Genomic DNA, 23,733 nt, shown 5'->3' with positions numbered 1-23,733 from the left:
AACAGGGTAAGTCTGAGTTGTTGAGGTAGCCCTAAGAAAACTGGAGGAATACTGGTATCATGAAGCATTTCAACCATGTTGGACAATTGTCCTAAGACAGGCTGAATGTTTAGAAATTAATGTATTTTTGGCTGGGCATGGTGGCTTATGCCTCACCTGTAATCTCAGCACTTTGGGAGGCTGAGGTGGGAGGATCACTTGAGGCCAGGAGTTCAAGACAAGCCTGGCCAACATGGTGAAACCCCACCTCTACTAAAAATACAAAAATTAGCTGGGCGTGGTGGCGCATACTGGTAGTCCCAGCTACTTGGGAGGCTGAGGCCGAGAATTACTTGAACCCAGGAGGCAGAGGCTGCAGTGACCTGAGATTGCGCCACTGTACTCCAGCCTGGGCAACACAGCAAGACTCTGTCTCAAAACAAAAAGAAAGAAATTAATGTATTTTTAATATGTTAAATATTGTTTGGCTCGGGGCTTTTTCAGAGGAGGACAATTGAAAGTTTTCAAGGAGATGAAAATAACTTTAGTGTTAATAGATGCAATATGGATCACACACAGTAGATTATTTTTGTAAAACATTTAATATATCTGGTATGAGGGAAAATAGTGTTTTATAAAAAGTAGTTTTAGATCTATACTGAAAAAACAAAGATATTTATGTCTTGATGTTAAGAACCATTCATTATTATTATTGAGTAGCTAAATACACTCATGCTTCAGCTCTGAGCAATACAGAGGGTGTCATTTATAAATTTCTAGGAAGGTATAAATATACTGGGAATGTGGTTGTGCCAACAGAATGACATACAGAAGAGTCGCTGAAGGCTGATTTTCTTTTGCAGTGCTGCCAATGGAGGTCTTGATGTACATCTTCCGATGGGTGGTGTCCAGTGACTTGGACCTCAGATCATTGGAGCAGTTGTCACTGGTATGCAGAGGATTCTACATCTGTGCCAGGTACTAAGTTTTGTTTTTGTTTTTTAAACAACTCAGGCAACGGTGAAAAGAAAGATGCTCCTTTGCCAATTTTGATAAAATTACTTGATTGGTATTCTGAGTTAAAGCTTAGAATAAACAAGTTTTGCTAAGCTGTACTTAATTTTCTCAAATAACTTAGAACTTAAAGGCTAGAATATGCTGGGTTTCTAGGGTATAGAATAATATATAGGACAGATGTAGTAACCCATACTGCTTCCATAGGGTTTGCATGCCAGCCTAACTGATTTGGGAAAAAGAATTATATTAGAAAAATATATTCAAGTCATCTTTATAGTAACTGTAAATCCATTGTGGTAATGGTTTAGAATAAAACAGCACTCGAATTTTCTTGTGGCTCATTAAAAGTTATTCTATATTTTGAAAATTTTTCTATGTGTGGGAAAGGACTTTATTCAATAAATGGTGCTGAGATAACTGGCTAGCCATGTGCAGAAGGTAGAAACTGGATTCTTTCTTTACACAATACACAGAAATCAAATCAAGATGGATTAAAGACTTAAATGTAAAACCTAAAACTATAAAAACCCTTAGGCCAAGGCGGACAGATCACCTGAGGTCAGGAGTTTGAGATCAGCCTGGCCAACATGGTGAAACCCCATCTCTACTAAAAATACAAAAATTAGCTGGGCGTGGTGGCATGAGTCTGTAGTTCCTGCTACTTGGGAGGCTAAGGTAGGAGAGTTGCTTGAACCCAGGAGATGGAGATTGCAGTTGTGCCAGCAACTGGGTGTGTCCAGCCTGGGGGACAGAGCAAGACTCTGTCTCAAAAAAAAAAAAAAAAAAAAGAATAAATAAAATTTATAAGGAACTTAAATTCACAAGCAAAAAACAACCCCATTAAAAAGTGGGCAGGCCGGGCACAGTGGCTCAAGCCTGTAATCCCAGCACTTTGGGAGGCCGAGACGGGCGAATCACGAGGTCAGGAGATCGAGACCATCCTGGCTAACACAGTGAAACCCCGTCTCTACTAAAAAATACAAAAAAAACAAAAATTAGCCAGGTGAGATGGCGGGCACCTGTAGTCCCAGCTGCTCGGGAGGCTGAGGCAGGAGAATGGCGTGAACCTGGGAGGCAGAGCTTGCAGTGAGCCCAGATCGCGCCACTGCACTCTAGCCTGGGCAACAGACCGAGACTCCATCTCAAAAAAAAAAAAAAAAGAGTGGGCAAAGGACGTGAACACTTTTCAAAAGTTATATATGTGACAAACAAGTGTGTGAAAGAATTCTCAGCATCACTAATCATTAGAGAAATGCAAATCAAAATCACAATGAGATATCATCTCGCACCAGTCAGAATGGCTATTATTAAAAATAAACAGATGCTGGTGAGGCTGCTGAGAGAAGGCAACACTTCTGTGCTGTTGGTGGGAATGTAAACTAGTTCAGTCACTGTAAAAGCAAGTTTGGTGATTCCTCAAAGAACTTAAAAGAGAAACTACCGGCCAGCCGCGGTGGCTAACACCTGTAATCCCAGCACTTTGGGAGGCCAAGGCAGGGAGGATCATGAGGTCACGAGATCAAGACCATCCTGGCTAACACGGTGAAACTCCGTCTCTACTAAAAATACAAAAAAATAGCCAGGCCTGGCGGCATACGCCTGCTAGTCCCAGCGGCTGATGAAGCGGAGGCATGAACCCGGGAGGCGGAGCTTGCAGTGAGCCGAGATAGCGCCACTACACTCTAGCCTGGGCGACAGAGTGACACTCCGTCTCAAAAAAAAAAAAAAAGGAGAGAAACTACCATTTGACCCCAGCCATCCCATTATTTTATATACCCAAATAAATATAAATCATTCTGCCATAAAGACACATGCACACGTATGTTCGTTGCAGCACTATTCACAATAGGCTGACCTGGACTCAGCCTAAACGCCCATCAGCAGTAGACAGGATAAAGAAAATGTGGTACATGCATGCCAGGGAATACTACAAACCCATAAAAAAGAATGAGATAACTTTTGCAGGCCGGATGTGGTGGCTCATATGTGTGATCCCAGCACTTTGGGAAGCCAAGGTGGGAGGATCAGTTGAGCTCAGGAGTTTGAGACCAGCCTGGGCAACATGGTGAAACCCCGTCTGTACAAAAAATATGAAAGTTAGCTGGGCATGGGGGCGTGCGCCTATAGTCCCAGTTACTTAGGAGACTGAGGTGGGAGGATTGCTTGAGCCAGGAGGTCGAGGCTGCAGTGAGTTGAGCCATGTTCATGCCACTGCATTCCAACCTGACAAAGTGAGACCTTGTCTCAAAAAAAGAGATAATATTCTTTGCAGCAACGTAGATGAAGCTAGGGGCCATTATCCTAAGTGAATTAACATAGGGATAGAAAACCAAACACTGCATGTTCTCACTTATAAGTGGGAGCTAAATGTCTAGGCACACATTGACACAAACAAGCGAACAATAGATACTGGGGCCTACTTGAGGGTGGAGGGTGAGAGGAGTGTGAGGATCAGAAATACCTATTGGGTACTATGCTTATTGCCTGGATGACAAAATAACATATACACTAAACCCCCATGACACACAATTGATCCATAGAACCAGCCTGCACATGTACTCCCGAAACTAAAACGTTAAAAAAAAATTTTTTTGCTATGCAAAGAATAATTCTAGTTTAATATAAGGTCATTTGAGACTAGTCTGTCATGGACACCTTATATAAAAATATATACTTAGTCCTTATATAGAATTTTTAAAAATAACTTTTGTTCTTAAAATTCAGATGCATTTTTTTAAATTAATTCCATTTGGAATCTTGTAGTTTTCATAAAATGTTTGAATTTCTTGAAGACTCTTTTTCACAATTCTGTGTGCTGTCTATTTAACAAGTACCTATTAAACACCTAGTGGATTACCACTAGGGTCTCTAGCACTGTTGTGTCAACCTAAGTAACAAGCAGAGAGACTCTATAAAAGAAATTTATTTGAGAATAATACATTGCAATGGGAATACACATGCCATATTAAACTATTCAGGGAAACAAAGGTTTTTAAAGGAAAAAATGAGGATTACATAATTGTTTTGAAGTAATCCTTGACTACAAAGATCAGTAACAAGGGTGACGCCAGTCTGAGATTGGACAGGCAGTTTCTTGGGCAGATGTCCTGCAGCAAAAATATTTTTTGTGTAAGGTTGTGATGGCCTTTGTGCAAAGTTGTGTTTTTTATAGTCTTTTTTGTTAACCATACTTATTATAGAAGCCTGAGAACCTTCTCTTCATGGCCTTCTGCAGCTCTCTTTGTAAGGGTTTTCTTAATAATTAGTGACTCCATTTTTATTTTAACAACTTTCACATTTTCCCCTTTTGATCAAGTATCTTTCTCTGATCAGTCATACTGTAGTTAGGTTTTGACATCCCATAGTACCAGGATAGACAGATCCTGGTTGCTAATCTCATCCCATGTTGGGGAGAAAGATTAACGACTAGGAGTCCGTGTCAAAACCCTTTTAAGCTGCATTTGGGCAAGAAGGGACGTTTGAAGGGAATGACTCTCAGGCTGTGTCTACCTGGATTCCATTATTAAGTTTGATTTTTGTCTGTTCCATAGTCTTTTGTTACTCAGAATGCTGGGCCAGCATTATTGTTAGGTGTGATACTTCTGCAGAAATTTAACAAGTAACAGATACAAAGTTAATAGTAATATATAATTCCAATTTGCATAATGGTTTTGAGCCATGAACCTAGGCTTAAAAACGACTAATTGAGTAGATCAGTGACCACAGGGGATTAGGTGAGACCATGTAATCATGCGATCTGTTTTCTTATTTTGTGTACATGGGTCTCAGCTTTATCAGAGGGATTTATCTAGGTACAGCATGTAGTACTAGTGATAGCACAGATATTTTCTTTTTTAACCAATGAATACTAAAGGATTTCTTGGGTTAGGTTCTGTTAAGTTACCAGCAGAAGCTATTGATTATGAAATTTCAATTACACCATTATCCTGTGAAGTGAAAAAAGTAGCATTAAATGGGGGTAAAAGTCTTATTATGAAATGGTTCTGGTGTCATGGGAAAAGCTGTCTACAGCTTTCACAAAAACATCAGCTTCTCCTCCTAATTTATGTTTGAATGTCTCTGGTCATGATATTGTTGTGTGGCTCATAGATCAGGCATGAGACTTGTTTCTTAAACTTTGAATAGTTTCAGCTTATAGGGCTTTAGGAGCAGAAGTTTTTGTTTTTAGTTGGAGTGTTGTGGTCCAATCCTGAAGGAAACTAGGAGAATTCATGAAACAGTCCAGTGTACGTGTGGATAACAACAGGTATATTGTAGTTTTTTTTTTTAAGAAATTTTTTTCCTACATTGATCATATAGGAATTTCAGATTTAAAAATCTCTTGAGGTTAGGAAGTCAAAGACAGGTAGACTTTAGACTTCACTTAGGGTCTTAAGGTTCTTGGGCCTGCTGGGAAGTGACAGGTTTTACTCAGGATAAGGCTGAGAACTCTTGAAGCCAGATGTTTTATGCACATTCTTAAATATGGCATTTTCAGTCAAAGCCTTGGTAACATAACTAATGTTTCTAATTGTATCCTCATATAAAGAGAGTAGATTTTTATTGAACTTATATAAATAAAAATAATATGAATAGTTTCTGAATTTTGGAGAAATCAAGTAGGGAGAAAAAGCAAATGGTTCCACCTTTGTTCACCAAAGTCTACTAACATCATAAAGACATTCTCTTCATAATTTACATCAATTTTATGTAATTTTTTGTTTTGCTGCTTGATCTTTATTAGCAGTTCTATGAACTCATGAATTTATTAGAGTTCTGGAAATTTTTATTTAGTCCATTGATCTTAAAGTTACCAGAAATCTTTGTTCAAGAGTACTGCTAGAGTCTCTTCCATGAACAGCAGCTTTGGACTGTAGCTGATTGCAAATGTTTTTAGAGAATTCAAAATAATAATTGTGATGACAAAAACTTAGAATAGCCATGTAAAATTTGGTGAAAGTTCTCAGTTGACAAGGAAATGTAGTTATTTTTAGTACATGTAGCATTTTAAGATAACCAGAATCATGACTGACCGTGTCACATCAGGACTATCAGACTTTTATATAAATTTCATCAAATCTTTAGAATACTCACATTAATAACATCTATACAAATACAACTTTAGAAAATTTTTGATATAATAGAAATTTATAACTAATAGCATACTAGATTTTTATGAGTTTACATAGTTTTTGAAACATTTATATCAATAACATACCCATAAATGTAACTGAAAGAAGATCTAATACTTATTATTTAGCAGTGCCTCCTATACAATTTACCAAGTGAGGTTAATCATTTGATATATCTACAGGATGAGAGATACATTCTTTGAGGCTTTCCAGGATCCCAACTAGAAAATCCCCAAAGTTGGCTGGGTGTGGTGGCTCACACCTGTCATCCCAGCACTTTGGGAGGACAAGGCAGACGGATTACCTGAGGTCAGGAGTTCGAGACGAGCCTGACGAACATGGAGAAGCCCCTTCTTTACTAAAAACACAAAATTAGCTGGGCGTAGTGGTGCATGCCTGTAATCCCAGCTACTCGGGAGGCTGAGGCAGGAGAATTGCTTGAACCTAGCAGAGGTTGCAGTGAGCTGAGACCGCACCATTGCACTCCAGCCTAAGCAACAAGAGCGAAAATCCATCTCAAAAAAAAAAAAAAAAAGAAAATCTCAAAGTTATTTTTAGATTGGAAGGCCTTAATTTAGGATCTTGATTCTGGGGAAACCTGCCAGAGATGTCAAAGGTTCAAAACATTTGATCAAAACAAAATTGCAGGCTACTGTGAAGTTACTCATTTAACCATACTGATAATCAAAAGATCTTAAAAGCAATGCAGAAAGTTACATGGATGTAAAAGCCTTAATCCTTTTAAAGCTCAGTTTTCCTAAGTAACCAAAAACCTAATAAAGAAAACACAGGTGTTATATTGATAAAACATTAAATTTTTTTTTTAGGCCAGTTGCCAAGAAGGTAAAGAAATACCTTTTGTAGGGTATTTGCTTCTCCTTGTGGGAAACCTATTTAGGTAACTTGGAAGTTAAACCTGATAAAAAGGGTACTTGAATTTAATTAGGGACAGGAAGTGTCCACGGTTACGTATCTACATTAGAGAGGAATATAAACGAGAAAACTAGTAACTTGCTCTCAAATAGCATAGGAAGTTTCCTGGTTACATGGAATAATTCAGATACTATGTAAAGCCAAAAGTACAGAATCAAGTTATGTTGGAGGAAAACATTGCTCTTAAACTAAACATTTCAGGCCGGACATGGTCACTCATGCCTGTAATCCCAGCACTTTGGGAGGCCAAGGTGGGAGGATTGCTTCAGCTCAGGAGTTCAAGACCAACCTAGACAACATCTCTACTAAAACAAAAAAATTACCCAGGTGTGATGGTGCACGCCTAGCTACTTGGGAGGCTGAGGCAGGAAGATGGCTGGAGCCTGGCTGCAGTGAGCTATGATCACGCCACAACAGCCTGAGTGATGGAGTGAGACCCTGTCTCAAAAAAAAAAAAAAAAAAAAAAAAAAAACAAAACAGGTGCAGTGGCTCACACCTATAATCCTAGAAATTTGGGAGGCTGATGTGGATTGATGGGTTGGGCCCAGGAGTTCGAGACCAGCCTGAGCAACATGGTGAAACCCCATGTCTAGGATAAAATAGAAAAATTAGCTGGACATGGTTTGTGTACCTGCGGTCCCAGCTGCTCAGGAGGCTGAAGCAGGAGGATCACCCGAGCCCAGGAGTTCAAGACTGCAATAAACCATGATCATGCCACTGCACTCCAGCCAAGATGACAGAGTGAAAGCGTATCTCAAAAAAAAAAAAAAAAAAAAAAAAGATAAACATTTCAGTGTCAGGCTATTAACAGCAGAGTGAGAACTGGAGGGAAAAAATTAAGTGGAGCTGACAAAAAGGTTGAAGGAGAGAGTTATCACCCTAGCCAAGCAAAAAGATATACTTTTTCAAGGGTAGAAAGAACAGAAGACAATGGTGTATGACCTGCAAATCATGTGCAGAAGGGGTACAGCCAAAGTTGAACTTCTGATATAAATCTGAGAAGTTTCAGAAAGAACAATTTTACCTTGAGAAGTGAAATTACCATTCTGAGTGAAAAAGACAGCATTTCCAACCTGGAACTAGGGAAATTAATTAGATCCCAGGAAGAAATAGAAACTGTGGTTTTGCAGATGGCTGTTCAACAGATTTTAGAATTTAAAATCAAAACCTCTTTCAGTTTTATTAATACTAAGAGCAAATTAATACTTTAAGAAAACCTTATTGTTCTAACAGAGGACCAAGCTTTTTAGTTTTGTATTAGTGTATTTATAATAGCAAAGCTCAATCTTTAGAAAGACTTGTAAACAATTCTCTTCAATTATAGCCAACTTGACCACACACAAAATCTTTTATGAACCTTATCACAGCTTACATTGATGACATGCTTGGACTTTCTGCTCTGTTGTATACCTTCCTCTTTCTTAACCAGTCATTTTACTTTAGGACAAAAATCTACGATACAAGATTCTTTTGTGTACAAAATTATTCTCTTTTTCACCTTTTTTTTTAACCAAAAATATATCTTTGTAACTTTCTTCACATCTCTCTCTCCTACTGACTGATTTGTTTCTTATTCCATATTTTGAAATAGGCTTTAAATAACCTTCGAATTAATTCTTCTTTATTTAATCTTGGCTAACATGTCATAAGCAGTGAGTTTTATCTCAACATGAATGGAAAAGTCAGCAGATTTCAAAGTATAAAGAAAAAAAGAACTTAGATCAAATATATTCTATAGTTGCAGGTTTTTGAATGATGATAATTTGAGCTGTAAATTTTTCTTGATGTAATTTTGCTCATCAGTTTAAAAATGTGCACAAGAATAGGCTGTAAGATGTAGTCTGCTGGAATCCCAGAAAACCTGGCATGTTTTAACATTTGAGAATCCCATTCTGTTCTTATTACTCTCTTGAGAGGAAAGAAAATTCTGCAAATCCTGTCAGGGAAAGTCAGGAGTTTAGACCTGTGCTTTAGGTTGTGGTGACTGCCCTAGTGGTTTGTCTTTTTTTTTTTTTTCTTTTTTCTTTTGAGACAGTCTTACTCTGTCACCCAGGCTGCAGTACAGTGGCATGATCTTGGCTAATTGCAACTTCCACCTCCCGGGTTCAGGCGATTCTCCTGCCTCAGTCTCCCGAGAAGCTGAGATTACAGGCATGCACCACCACGCCTGGCTAATTTATGTATTTCTAGTAGAGACAGGATTTCACCATTTTGGCCAGGCTCGTCTCTAACTCCCAACCCCAGGTGATCCGCCCACCTCAGTCTCCCAAAGTGCAGGAATTACAGGTGTGAGCCACTGTGCCTGGCCCTAGTGGTTTTTAGTTAGCCATCTTGTGCCCACCATTCAGAATCTTTATTTTTGCTCATGGAAGATTTTCAGAAGCAGCAAGGGAAAAGAGTCAAACCAAATCAAAAGCCAAAATAAGGATGTTCACAAATATTTTAGCCCAGGCATTGCAGATCAAACAAAATATTAAACTGAGTACACAGACAAAATCAAAAGTAAATTCACCAGAAGACGTGAACAGAATGTAAATTCTGTAGAAACCAAGAATACCCAATCTAAAAAGACATTTTTCTTTACACCAGAAAGGACTTACCAGGAAATACATAAAGTTTATCATCTCAAAAAGGGATGTATGGTCCTTTATTAAGGTGACCTTATCCAAACCAGATCCCAAATGATATCAAGAAGCCTCTACCAAAAGGAAGGAGGCTCAGCCTGAGAGAAAATTCACCAGGGCAGAAAAGGCAAGCCATGGAAGTAGAGTGCTCAGAGCACTCAAGTCAGTACTGCACACTGGTTCTAAGAATCTCTGACTCCTTCAGGTAATACTCTTTTCAGATCCCACTTCTGACACTTCGATATGTCAACCTAAATAACAAACCACCTAAATAACAAATTCCCAAAAATTATTTGGGATTACAGCATCACAATGGGAATACACATGGCATAGTAAACCATGTGCTTATTCAGGGAGGTAAAGGCAGGCAGGTTTTTAAAGGAAAAAATGAGAAGGATTACATAATTGTTTTGGAAATAATTATCCTTGGCTACAAAGATCATTAACAAGGGTAATGCCAGTTCAAGTTTGCACAGGCAGTTTGCTGGGCAGATGTCCTTGTAGAAGCATTTTTTGTATAAGGTTTAATGGCCTTTGTGCAGGGTTGTGTTTTTTGTAGTCTTTTTTGTTATCAGGCATACAAGCATGAGAACCTTATTTTCATGGCCTTTCCCAGCTCTGTCAGGATTTTCTTCACATTAGTGATTTCATTTTGATTTTGACAACTTTCATAGTTATTCCATTAACTTGTATTTGTATGTGAGAAAATACTATAAAGAAGGAATTGGGTTGGTCTGAGTGCAGTGGTCGTTTACATCTAATTGATCACAACCAGTTACAGATTTGTTTGTTCCTTCCCCACTCCCACTGCTTAACTTGCCTAGCCTAAAAACAAAAAAGAATTGGTTAAGCAAATATTCAGGAATAAAACTTCATGTGTCATCATAAAAGTAATTGTTTAAAAGCAAACGTTTTAAATACACATTTTAACATAAATTTGAGAGGACTTATCGTTTTCAATCTGACACTGGTAAGTAGTTTTTGCTTCATTTACTTATTTATGAATGAATGAACAAGACAAGGTCTTGTTCTGTCGCCCAGGCTGCAATGCAGTGGCGCCATCATGGCTCACCGCAGCCTCAAACTCCTGGCCTCAAGCCACCCTCCTGCCTCAGCCTCCTGAGTAACTGGAATTACAGCCATGTGTCACCATGCCTGTTTAATTTTTTTTTTTTTCATTTTGTATTTTTCCCTGGTTAATTTAAAAAAAAATTTTTTTAAGAGACAGGGTCTTGCTATATTGCCCAGGCTAGTTTTTGCATCTTTAAAACCGAATACTTAGCTGGGTGTGGTGGTGCACGTGCCTGTAGTCCTAGCTGTTCAAAAGGTTAAGGCAGGAGGATTATTTGAGCCTAGGAGTTCTGAGCTCTAGTGCACTATGCTGACTGGGTGTCCACATTAAGTTCAGCATCAGTGTAGTAAACTCCCAGGAGCTGGGAACCCCCAGGTTACCTAAGGAGGGGTGAACTAGCCCAGGTTAGAAATGCAGCAGGTCAGAACTCCCATGCTGATCAGTAGTGGGATCATACCTTTGAATAGTCTCTGCACTCCAGCATGGACAACATAGTGAGACCTCATCACTTTAAAAAAGCAAAATGAACAAACCCTGAATATTTTAAGTTAGAGATGGAGTTAAAAATATTTTTAGTTAAGCAGAATCATGTCAGTTTTGGGGGGGCGGGGTTTGTTTGTTTGTTTTGAGATGGAGTCTCACCCTGTCGCCTAGGCTGGAGTGCAGTGGTGCAGTCGTGGCTCACTGCAACCTCTGTCTCCCAGGTTCAAGCAATTCTCCTGCCTCGGCCTCCTGAGTAGCTGGGACTATAGGCACCTGCCACCATGCCCGGCTAATTTTTGTATTTTTAGTAGAGAAGGGGTTTCACTATGCTGGCCAGGTTGGTCTCGACCTCCTGACCTCGTGATCCACCTGCCTCGGCCTCCTAAAGTGCTGGGATTACAGGCATGAGCCACCGTGCCCAGTCCCTGCACTAATTTTTTAAACAAAGTCCTGTTGGTGCTCCTTTCAAAATTTATCTCCTGTCTGACCATTTTACGGCTTCTGCAACAACCCTTCCGACTCAGCCACTGTTCTGTTTGGTTTGGGTTACATAGTGGCATCCTACCTGGTCTTCCTGTTTCCACTCTTATATCCCTAGAGCATATTCTCCACAAACCACCAGAGTGATCTTCTAAAATAAAATAAAAGCATAAATTATGTTCAGAACCCTCCAGTGGCATCCATCTCATGTAAATAACCACTCCTGCCTACATGATGCCACCTCACTTGCCCCAGCTGCCTCATTGTATAGTTCCCTCTGCACAATGCCCTATTTGCCACAGCTGTGTGCTCCTGCTGACCCTTGGGCGAGCCCACCAGTCACACTTCTGCATGAGGGCCTTGCACGTGCTCTGACTGCTGCCTGAGATACTTATCCCCATCACTATGATCACCTTCCCAGAGAGGCATTTCCTGGCTTCCCTATCTGAGATAGCCTCTATTTCCTCATCAGCATCATTTCTGTCTGCTGACTCTACTTTGTCTGTTGGTTGATTTTTGCACTAAGCATACTACCAGAAGCTTTTCTCTCAATTTGCTTTCCCACAGTAAAAGAGCAGGGCCTTTGTCTTGTCCATTAGTTTCTCCTCAGAACAGTGCCTCCCAGGTGTTCAACAAATACTTGCTAAATAGAAGATGGCTAATAGCAAAATGATTTATGTCTATGTGTAGGGACTTGGTCTTTATTGACATTGTGCTTTTATTCCCTAGAGACCCTGAAATATGGCGTCTGGCCTGCTTGAAAGTTTGGGGCAGAAGCTGTATTAAACTTGTTCCATACACATCCTGGAGAGAGATGTTTTTAGAACGGCCTCGTGTTCGGTTTGATGGTAGGTTGGATTCTGTAGAACTCAGCAGAAATAGTGATCTGTAATTCTGATTTTGATAAATATGCCATTTCAATTTTCCATGATGAATGTGAGTACTGTAAGCATGTTTAAAGGAAACCACAGTAAAATAATGCTGGAAATGTCAATATTATAATTTTTAACTTTTTACAATTATTTTCATAGGAGTGTATATCAGTAAAACCACATATATTCGTCAAGGGGAACAGTCTCTTGATGGTTTCTATAGAGCCTGGCACCAAGTGGAATATTACAGGTACCACTGTAGTACACTGAGTGAGTGGAAAATTCTCTCTCTCCATGTATTAGTTAAATGGACATCTGTTCTTTGTTGCTTTTAATTGACCCACAAAATGGCTCTCAGTATTTTTATCTAGTACTACAATATAAGAATTGCACTCAAAAAACCAATAGGCTAATATAAATTACAGAATTTCTTCTGGCCTCTTTTAGATTTCTCCTTGTCTTTTGCCCTGGGTATATTTGCCTTTTCAAATACCTTGTGCTTTTATTCCATTTTATTGCTTGCCAAATATTACTGGCATTTAGGAAAAAAATAGACATGTTAACCATTGTGTGTGGATCTCACTTTGTTTGAAATTGTGCTTTGGAAAAAGCACAGAACTTTGATAAGACAATATTTGACTTTTATTCAATGAGTACAACTTAAAAGTTCGACAGTTTTCCCTGAGGAAGATGATAAAGTATCTTTGGTTCTTTGTTGCTGGACTAACAGGTAGTCAGTCATATTTGTTTTAATGTTTTAGCAGTTCTTTAGCCCATGGTATTTCAGTGTTGGTTTCATAGCTATGAATAGGTGTAGGTACTGATAGGTAGGGACATATTTTATACTTCGTGTGTGGGTTGTGTTTTGGTCTTCTTTTTCTTATTACATAGGTACATAAGATTCTTTCCTGACGGCCATGTGATGATGTTGACAACCCCTGAAGAGCCTCAGTCCATTGTTCCCCGTTTAAGAACTAGGAATACCAGGTAGTATTTTTTTTTTTTAATGGCTTTCCATCCAGTCTACGTTTTATATGGTTGCTTGCAGATTAAAGTAACCCAGTGCTTCCTTCACTTAATACTGGATGATTTTAAAAGCAGTCATTCAGGGGCTTAGGAAAAATACCAATTTCTGGGCTTTTCCTTAGAAAATCTACTTCAGTAGGTCTTTGGAGCCTTGGAATTGAGGTTTACTCAATCTTAACTGATTCTTTTCAAGCAAGAATAAACACTGTTGTAATTTGTTACTTCTTAGATTACTTAAATCCACTTAATAACTGATTTAGATTCAATTTGTGGTTTTTTTAAGGACTGATGCAATTCTACTGGGTCACTATCGCTTGTCACAAGACACAGACAATCAGACCAAAGTATTTGCTGTAATAACTAAGAAAAAAGAAGAAGTGAGTATACGAGGTGGAATTAATAGTTTTCTTACCTTAATAGCCTATTCATCCAAGCATTCTCGATTAGAACGACAAAGAAACCCTGTCTGATTATTATAAAATGTATATTAACTTCTAGCAATCACTGAAGAAAGCTGGAGAGTTTTCTAAAATGTGGTTATTTTTTATTGGATCAGCTTGTTTTTTACCAGATAGTTTGTTTTTTATATATGAAAATGTAAAGCTGAAATCTCTTGTGAAATAACTAGTAAAATTATACCTGAATATGTTTTTGGCTCTGCTCGTTTCGAATCACAGGGATTTTTTCTTCCTAAATTAGCTCATACAGTTAGTTCTTTCCATAAGGATACTGTTAGAACTTTAGTTTCTACTGGAAATAATGTAACTTCAGATAATTTTCTTCCTGCTCTTATAAAAGGAAAAAAATGCCAAGCAAATATGATTACTGACATTCTAGAGTGCTTTAAATTCTCTTAACAGATTGGTAGCCTAATTTTTTTACAACCTTTCTCCATATGCATGTTTTCAATCCTGGTTAAAAATTGTTATATGTACCCAAGAAGCTAGTTGTATGGTATTTGAAATAAATATTAATATTTACTTGTTGCCTTTATAATTAATACAGCTTTTGAAGGATATTTCTCTTGTATGAAATCCCCCCTTCTCTAACATCATATATCAAGACAGGACAGAATTTCATCTGCGAGTCCTATAACCTTGTGGCTGCCTGTTGCTGGCATCCCCAGTTCCCTCTGATGGGTTCCTGGAGCCTGGGCAGACAGAGAGTGTTGCTTTGACAGTGACTGCAGGTTTCCTGAAGTCAAAATTGGGAATTTGGAAGGCCTTAGTTGCTTAGGTTTTATCTAATAAAAGAGTTTAGGAACTCCCATGTAGAATGTCAATTTTCTCTTCAGAATATGATGAAACATTCATAGTGGTTTTTTTGTTTTGTTTTGTTTTGTTTTAGCAGCAGTATTTGCAGAAGTGTAATTCTAATAAAACTTGTCACAGCTGTTTGCTCACTTATTTTACTGTTATTGCAAAAGATAAGTTATACTCTGTGCTTTTTCTACATCTTCCACCAATTTATCACTTTCCCTCTTAAAAAATGTCCAAGTGTTTTCCAGTAGAAGGAAATACTAGGCTTAAAGGTAGGAGATAATAATTTTACATCCCATCTATGTAACATTGGTTACATAGTAGTTTTACCTCCCTGGATCTTCATTTTTTTAGCTAGTAAATAGAAATAATGCAATCATATTTAACACATGAGGTTATTGTGATGATTAACTGAGATGATGATGATGATGGGGAAAACCTGATATTTTTAGAGTATTTAACAATTTTTAAAGCACTCATATGTTCTGGTAATATTCAAAACAACTCTTTACTGCATGCAAATATTATGTTACTTTTAGTGTCACTGTTGCATAATATTTCTATAAACGTAGAAGTGAGGTAAGGTTTCATTATAGGTTTATGCATCTTTTCTTTTGCAGAAACCACTCGACTATAAATACAGATATTTTCGTCGTGTCCCTGTACAAGAAGCAGATCAGAGTTTTCATGTGGGGCTACAGCTATGTTCCAGTGGCCACCAGAGGTTCAACAAACTCATCTGGATACATCATTCTTGTCACATTACTTACAAGTAGGTGAATGCAATAAAAATAACAAGGTTACACTATAAATGTATACTTCATATCCAGCTTAAGAATTTCAGATATGTTTCTAATTTCTCTGAGTTACATTACAAACTAAAACCAATACTACTACAAACTACTACAAACCAAGAAAATGGCCCAAATGAAAAAGACTAAGCATGCTTGAGGAAGCAGAGCATCTGGAACACTCATATAGTGCCCATTGGAATGTGAATTGGTACCATCACTTTGGAAATAAAAGTAGCATTCCATGGGGAGAATGGTACTTAGTCAGCTGTGAGCTGTCCATGCATGACTTAAAGCCATTTTAAAATACCACATTTTTCTTTTCCCACAGTTCAGTTACCATTTTTTGCTTTATTTCCTTTGTTTTATCCTCAGGGCTTATACACTGATTTAATAAAATTGTAGTTAGGAAAGTAAGTCTACTAAAAAAATAAGATCGCAGGTATTCCAAAGCCAAATCTGTTAGGTAATTCCTATTTAAAACTCTTTGTTCTATGCAGTAGCATTTACCTGTACATCATAATCAGTGAACTGAAGAGGGGAGGTGTGAGAAAGGAGCCACCATACAGAAATACATAAAACTTAAAAAGGAAGTGAAATATCAAGTCCTGTGGCTATTAAGGTTAATTAGCTCTTGTTCGATTTGAAAGAATATTGGTACGTGACTGAAGGCTCTTCGTTCTGCTTGAATCCAAAATTCTGAGAGAGAAGTTTTGAGGTCAGCTTTCATTAGCCTCTTTGCAACCTTAACCACATTGTTGAAAACTGTGTCACATTTCCACTTTACAAATAACTTTTCCCCGCTCATTTGGAAGGTCCTGACAACAGAACATTTTTCTTTCTCACTTTTGCCTACCAATTCTACTATATCTCCTTTTTGCTTCTCTCTGTAATGCTGTGGAATTTTTTTCTACTTTTCAAAGAAAGAAATCTGGGCAGGTGTGAAGGCTTATGCCTGTAATTCCAGGACTTTTAGAGGCCAAGGCAAGAGGATCACTTGAGGCCAGGAGTTTGAGACCAGCCTGGGCAAAACTGGGTGACCCCATCTCTACAAAAAATAAAAATATTAATAAAAATATTTGCCAGGCATGGTGGTATGCACCTTGAAGTCCCGGCTAATTTGGAGGTTGAGGTGGGAAGATCATTTGAGCCCAGGAGTTCAAGGCTGCCACTGTGAGCCTTGATCATACCACTACACTCCAGCCTGGGTGATAGAGCAAGACCCTGTCTCAAAAAAGAAACCAAACCCTGAAGTAGAACCAAGCAAATGAACAATGGATGGTTATAATTTATATTGACCCATTAGAAAAACATTATTTATTTAGGAGAAAAAAGGACATTACAATACGCATTATGTGTAGCTGCTAATTATCACATTGACTTCCTGTAATATTTATAAAATCACTTGAATTCTCTGCTTTTGTTTCTCTTTCTGTCAGAAGGAAAAGAATAAAAGGCAGTGGTAGTATAACTTACCACCTACTTTCCCTCCCCCATGCCTATAATTATGCTGTTGATCATGCAATTGTTAAATAATCAAATTATATTCTAGGAATATAGTTCTTTCTGAAATATTTTAACAAGAACCTAATGTCTATAGCTTCTGACTTAAAAATTCTACTCTTAGGAGTCTCTGAAGGACATCAAAATAACATAATTTTAAATTGAGAAATAGTAGACACAATCTAAATCTCCAATTAAGTAAACTGTGGTACAAGCAGACAGTGAAATATCATCCTCACTAAAAATGTTTTCTGAAAAATAATGGTGTGGGAAAATGCAAATAATTAAATGAAATAAAAAGCAAAATTACTAACTTTGATCTCAAGAAACACTAGAAAATATCCCTCATATGGCGCTATCTGGGTGTTGGAATTATGAGTGATGTTTCTGTATACATTTCTAAATTTTTTCAGTTTTCTACGGTATGCCTATATTATATAGAATTTCCTAAGATGAATTAAAATAAAAAAGGCTAAAGCATAGAATAACCTTCCCCAAACACACAGGATTTTAAATGACTTGAAATTTCCTCGTACTAGTAATTTTGTGCTTTGTTTTTACAGATCAACTGGTGAGACTGCAGTGAGTGCTTTTGAGATTGACAAAATGTACACCCCCTTGTTCTTCGCCAGAGTAAGGAGCTACACAGCTTTCTCAGAAAGGCCTCTGTAGAGCCTCAAGTCCAGTCCTCTATCACTTTTGCATGAATTAAAGTATATAGCGCAAAAGAGCACCTAAGTTATAAATGTGTATATATATATATATATGGAATTGGAACTTATTTTAAATTGTTGGAGTTCTTTTAAGAAGAGTATAAATTGATTATTTTTTTTATTTAAAGGGATAGTTGATTCTTGGGGTGTTTTGAAATTAAGTTGGAGTTAATTTGCTTAAGCATATTTATGTTGTGAGAAACCTTCATATGAAGTTTATCATGCCCTTTTTCAAGCAGATTTATGAGCAGATTTCTGTCACATAAGTCGTCTTCTACTTGAGCATCCTAATATTTAAATACATCAGGGGAGAGCTCCACTGGATAAGCATTTTATTTCCCGCATGGCATAATGTTTTTGCACTAAAGGCTCAAAGTGTGAGAACCTGTTCTGGATTTGTTTGAAATTGTTTCACCAATAAAGATCATAAATAAATGCTTCTTTCAAGAAAATATATTTGGATGGCCTTTTAAAAATAACAGGATATTTAATAAGAGTCCTAGATAGCCAGCAGAGACTTTAAGAATAATTGCCCCTAGCCAGGTGTGGTGGCTTGCACCTGTGGTCCCAGCTATTTGGGAGGCTGATGCAGGAGGATAACTTAAGCCCAGGAGTTTGAGTCTGGGAGTTTGAGTCCAGCATGGGCAACATAGCAAGACCCTGTCTCTTATTAAAAGAAAAAAAATAATTTCCTCATTTCATCATTGGTCTTCATATGCAGCCACAAACACTGACCTCATGTAGGCACCTTACTAATATATGACATTAAGTGAGAGTGGAATCCCTTAGGACTGGAACACTTCAAGCTCAACCAACTGACTCAGTTGTCATTCTTCACAAAAGAATAGTAGAGGATCACGTAAACCTGAGCCTGACTCTTGTTCCAGTATGAAACTTGGGGGAGAGCACCAGCCACCTAAGAAAATTGTATCTTACCTTTTTACTCAAAGGAGTCCCCCTTCCCAGTAACAGTCCTATTAGTGTTTAATTTCCGAGTTTGTGTCTGGTAGACCTCTACCTGATTCAGATTTGGTTTTGATATTTCAACCATAGTTAGAGACAATTTCTCATGTACTTTCAGAAATCAATATCTGCAGCCACTGTTACTTTTAATTGACATTAAAAGACGCTTTGTAAGTTCCCACAATTCAGTATGGGTTAGGCTTTTTAAAAAGTAAATACAGACCAGGCGTGGTGGCTCATGCCTGTAATCCCAGCACTTTGGGAGGTGGAGACAGGCAGATCACCTGAGCTCAGGAGTTCAAGACCAGCCTGGGCAACATGGCAAAACACCGTTTCTACAAAAAAAAAAAAAATTAGCCAAGTACAGTAGTGCATGCCTGTAGTCGCAGCTACTTGGGAGGCTGAGGCAGGAGAATTGCCTGAGCCTGGGAAGTGGAAGTTGCAGTGAGCCAAGATCATGCCATTCCACTCTAGCCTGGGCAACACAGTGAGACCTTATCTCAAAAAAATAATGATAGTACATGTTATGTTAAAGGTGAAAACCATACATCAAGTGTGCATATAGAAGGAAGAGAATTGGCCAGGTGTGGTGACTCACACCTATAATCCCAACACTTTGGGAGGCCAAGGCAGGAGGATTGCTTGAGGTCAGGAGTTTGAGATCAGCCTGGACAACATAGCAAGACCTCATCTCTTCTAAAAATTAAAAAAAAAAAAAAAAAAAAAAAAAGCATGGTGGTGCACACCTGTGGTCCCAGCTTGTTCTTAGCCAGGAGGTTGAGGCTACAGTGAGCCAAGATTGCACCACTGTGCACCATCTTGGGTGAAGGAGCAAGACCCTGTCTCAAAAAAAAAAAAAGTTCTTAGTTTGACCTTTTGTAGCAATCTGAGAAGTGTGTTTTTCAAGTTGGAAAAGAGGGAGAAAAGCAACTTGCCTAAGATAAGGTAGCTCTTCATGATATGACTATTATTTTTGATATACAAATAAATAGAACATGATTAGGACATAAATATAGCTAGAAAAATATATTCCTAAGGAAAGTGAGATTTGAGGAATCCTTTTGTTCTACAGCATCCCTAGACTGAATGATCTGTTGCAGATAATGCATACCAAGTTCAAATTTAAAGATTTCTTTGTAAGCGGTAAAGTGACTTTCACTTATTTAACTTGGAACTGGAAAAAGGAACTTTTTTCCAGATTACATTTTCTGTATATTTTTAAAATGTCTTTTTTTAAAATACAAAAGCAATATATATTTGTTGTGAGAAAATTAGAATACACAGATAATTTAAAAATAAAATTAAAAAAAACACCCAAAGATAACCAGAAGAAATTTTTGCTATGTAACCTTTTTCTTCTGGTCTCTGCAAATCCTGCCATAGAAGCTTTTTTTTTTTTTAACTTCAGGAGTGTCCTTCCTTTGCTCTATTATGACATTACAGAAATCAATACTATGGAAAGCTGGCAGCAGTATCTGGATTAACTTTTTAAAAACAATGAAAGCATTTTACAGAAATTTCATTTCAGATAGTGCTGGAACTGTCTGTGTTCAAAAGATACCCTCAGAGGGAATCTGGCCTGAGCACCATCATGTATAATCACCTCCTCCTGTCTTGCATTTTCCTCCCAGCCCCCTTCCTGCCCCTTAGCAGAGGGCCAGGTAAGAGTGCTTGGGGCCCATAGGGGCTGTGGGTGTAGACTTCAATTACACCCCCAGCCCCCAGGGAAAAGCATTAGCTTTGAATCCTCAATCCCACGCCCTCAACCTATGGTTTTTATCTTTGGATTATTCTGTGCATCTATTAAAAATGGGACTATATTGTAAATAATGCTTTGTAAGCTTTCTCTCCCCACATAAGAATGCCATGTAAGCATTTTGTTAAATATTTTTAATGACTTTAGAGTCCAACTTTATACTCCTCTTTATGCGTTTTGGTTTTCTAATTTAATGCTAGTGTCAATGTTTTTGGAATAAACATTCCTGTGGCTAAATCTTTGCATACTTCTTGAATTATTACCTTAAGATGTTTCCAAGAAGTAGAATGACTGAATCAAAGAATGAACATTTTAAAATACCTTAAAATATACATTTTTGGTAAATAATATATACACTCTAGAAAAACTGGAAAATAGATGAGCAGACATAAGAAAATATAAATCACCTGTAGTCACTTTTTGATTTTAATCATCCTGGCCTTTCACACGTATGTGTGATTTTTCAGTCATACATTGAAACACTTCCCGTTCTGTCTCTTTTTTTTTTTTTTTTTTTTTTTTTTGAGACGGAGTCTGGCTCTGTCATCCAGGCTGGAGTGCAGTGGCCAGATCTCAGCTCACTGCAAGCTCCGCCTCCCGGGTTTACGCCATTCTCCTGCCTCAGCCTCCCGAGTAGCTGGGACTACAGGCGCCGCCACCTCGCCCGGCTAGTTTTTTGTATTTTTTAGTAGAGACGGGGTTTCACCGTGTTAGCCAGGATGGTCTCGATCTCCTGACCTCGTGATTCACCCGTCTCGGCCTTCCAAAGTGCTGGGATTACAGGCTTGAGCCACCGCGCCCGGCCAGTTCTGTCTCCTTTATCTGATGCTTTCATGCTCTGGATCTTAAAACCTGGCCAGTCATTTCCCCAGTAATGGATGCTGAGTGTCAGCAACAGCTCTAGGTAAGTTGGCAACCATGACATGTATGGGCTAAGGCTCGCAAGGCTTCTCTGGCTACAGAGAATCTAACTGCAGTCAGAGCAGAAACAGAAGCCAAGGTGAGGCAGTGGGATCCCAGTTTCACAGTGACCATCCATCAGTCACTGTGACCAGTCATGATAGCCTCCACATCCAAAAAGTGATTTCAGTCTTTGGTTATGTGTAGTGAACAACACCTGCACATTTATCTCCACTGTCTCCTGAAATTCCACTAAAATGGTAGTAAAGAAATAGAAAGGACTGGGTGCGGTGGCTCATGCCTATAATCCCAGCACTTTGGGAGGCTGAGGCCAGGGCATCACTTGAGTGAGGGCAACATAGCGAGTTTGAGGGTAACATAGGGAGACCCCCATCTTTCAAAAAAAAACAAAAAAGAAAAGGCTTAAGTCCGTCAAGACAGGGAGAAGAGGAGAGGTGCTGAAAGCAGACAAGACAGGTTAGGATGTGGAAAATAGAAAGCAGGTGGGCAAGTGGTAAAGTGGTATTAAGAATGGGCTCTGTGTTGAAGTGCTAGATCCACGACTGAGTTTGAGCAAGTTGGTTAACTCTCCATGTCACAATAAATTAGAGGAAATATTATCATAGTACCTACCCACAGAGTTGAAAGGAGTAACGGATAACACTCCATGTTAATTGCTTAGGACAATGCCTGATTGAGTTGGTGCTCAGTAAATAGCAGCCATTATATGTATTATAACTGTTGCTGTTCCAGAGAGATCTGAGACATCAGCCAGAAGCAGGGGAAGCTAAAAAGGGCAACTTAACTCAAGTAGCCTCCCACAGAAGGTAAAGCACCACATGGAAACAGCAAGACCCTGCGGGAAGAATCCGCAGCCAATTCCCAGAACTCAAGTTGTCAGGCTCACACCATCAGGCAGGAAAGTGGAGCCTTCCCCTCTAGGAAAAGATCCCCCCCCCCCCCGAAAAAAGACCTGCAGATACTGACATTTAGTAATCAACAAAATAGGTCCTCTCCCACGCCTCTCAGTCAGCAAGTACCACCTACCCACGTAGTTTATAGTCAACATCATATTGGCTGCTGCTTGGCTATCAATGGACAAGCAAGGAACACCAGGCATTTGAAGAGAAAGTCTAAATGAGTGACAGAGAAATCAGACTTTTTAAGTAAGCAGAGAAAGGGGATGTGATGGCAATCAAAAAATACAGGTAGAAGAAGAAATCTGAAAGACAAAATTCTATTTCTTCAGAGACATGCAAGAAGAAACAAGAACAAAAGGCTATTAGAAAACATTGGAAGTCAGATCGTTTGAATAATACATACGCGATAGCCAAATATTTTTAAGTGTCAGATGACACATAGAATGTCAAAGCTGGAAGTTTCCCTAGAGGTCATTTACTGACCAACTATCCCCATGTGGAGGTGAGGAAATAGGGGCTCACGAAGGGTGAAGTTGTTTGCCTCAGGTGGTAAAACCAGGACCCTCACAAATTAAAGGCGTGTATTCATGCAGAGGACCTGGCAGTTGTAAGCACTGAGTAAATTCTAGTCTTAATAATGTTTATTAAGAACTTAGATGTTACTGAATGATCTTACTTATTTGTAAAATCTAAAAAAGTCAAGCTGATAGAAGACAGTAGAGTGGTGGTTACCAGGGGCTGGAGGGAAGGGTGGATGGGGAAAGCAGAGATTTTAGTCCAAGGGTATGTAAAGTTTCAGCTAGGAGGAATACATTCTAGTGATCTATGGCACAATATGCTCACTGTAGTTATTAACAATGCGTATGTTTAAATGGCCAGAAGAGTATATTTTAAATGTTCTCACCACAAAGAAAGGATAAGTATATGAGGTGATAGATATGTTAATCTGATTTGCTCATTTTGCAATGTGTACATGTATCAAAACATCACATTGTACCCCACGAATATGTACCATTATTTGCTAACTTAACAATGCAGAGAATCAAGAACTTATATGTTCAACCTGGGCAACATAGACCTCATCTCTAGAAAAAAGAAAAACAAAATTGAGTCCCAGCTGTTCGGGAGCCTGAGAAGTAGAGGCTGCAGCGAGCCAAGATCATGCCACTGCACTCTAGCCTGGGCGACAGAGTAAACCCTATTTTCAAAATAAAGAAAGAACTTACATGCAAGTAATAATAAAGTCGTTTAAAAACGCTGAGAGATTATGTGTTAAGTATGAGGCAGAAGGCCTTCTTTTATATGGATT

At 38.5% G+C, this 23,733-nt stretch overlaps 1 protein-coding gene across 5 annotated transcripts in view; it reads left to right on the top strand.

Moving 5' to 3' along the window:
* The window catches only part of FBXO9 (F-box protein 9), a 37,699-nt gene extending 19,362 nt beyond the window's left edge, over nucleotides 1-18,337 (top strand). For all 5 annotated transcript variants that reach the window (XM_005552742.5, XM_045391039.3, XM_015449316.4 and 2 more), the window contains 7 exons: nucleotides 843-957; nucleotides 12,451-12,569; nucleotides 12,753-12,843; nucleotides 13,485-13,580; nucleotides 13,903-13,996; nucleotides 15,499-15,650; nucleotides 17,736-18,337. In XM_005552742.5, coding sequence (XP_005552799.1) covers nucleotides 843-957; nucleotides 12,451-12,569; nucleotides 12,753-12,843; nucleotides 13,485-13,580; nucleotides 13,903-13,996; nucleotides 15,499-15,650; nucleotides 17,736-17,844 — 776 coding nt within the window. In that variant the 3' untranslated portion in view covers nucleotides 17,845-18,337. The remainder of the gene's footprint in view (nucleotides 1-842; nucleotides 958-12,450; nucleotides 12,570-12,752; nucleotides 12,844-13,484; nucleotides 13,581-13,902; nucleotides 13,997-15,498; nucleotides 15,651-17,735) is intronic.
* The last annotated feature ends 5,396 nt before the right edge of the window (nucleotides 18,338-23,733 follow it).

This window comes from Macaca fascicularis, chromosome 4, assembly GCF_037993035.2.
Source record: "Macaca fascicularis isolate 582-1 chromosome 4, T2T-MFA8v1.1".
Classification (NCBI taxonomy): domain Eukaryota; kingdom Metazoa; phylum Chordata; class Mammalia; order Primates; family Cercopithecidae; genus Macaca; species Macaca fascicularis.
This window is presented reverse-complemented; position numbering and strand designations above follow the sequence as displayed.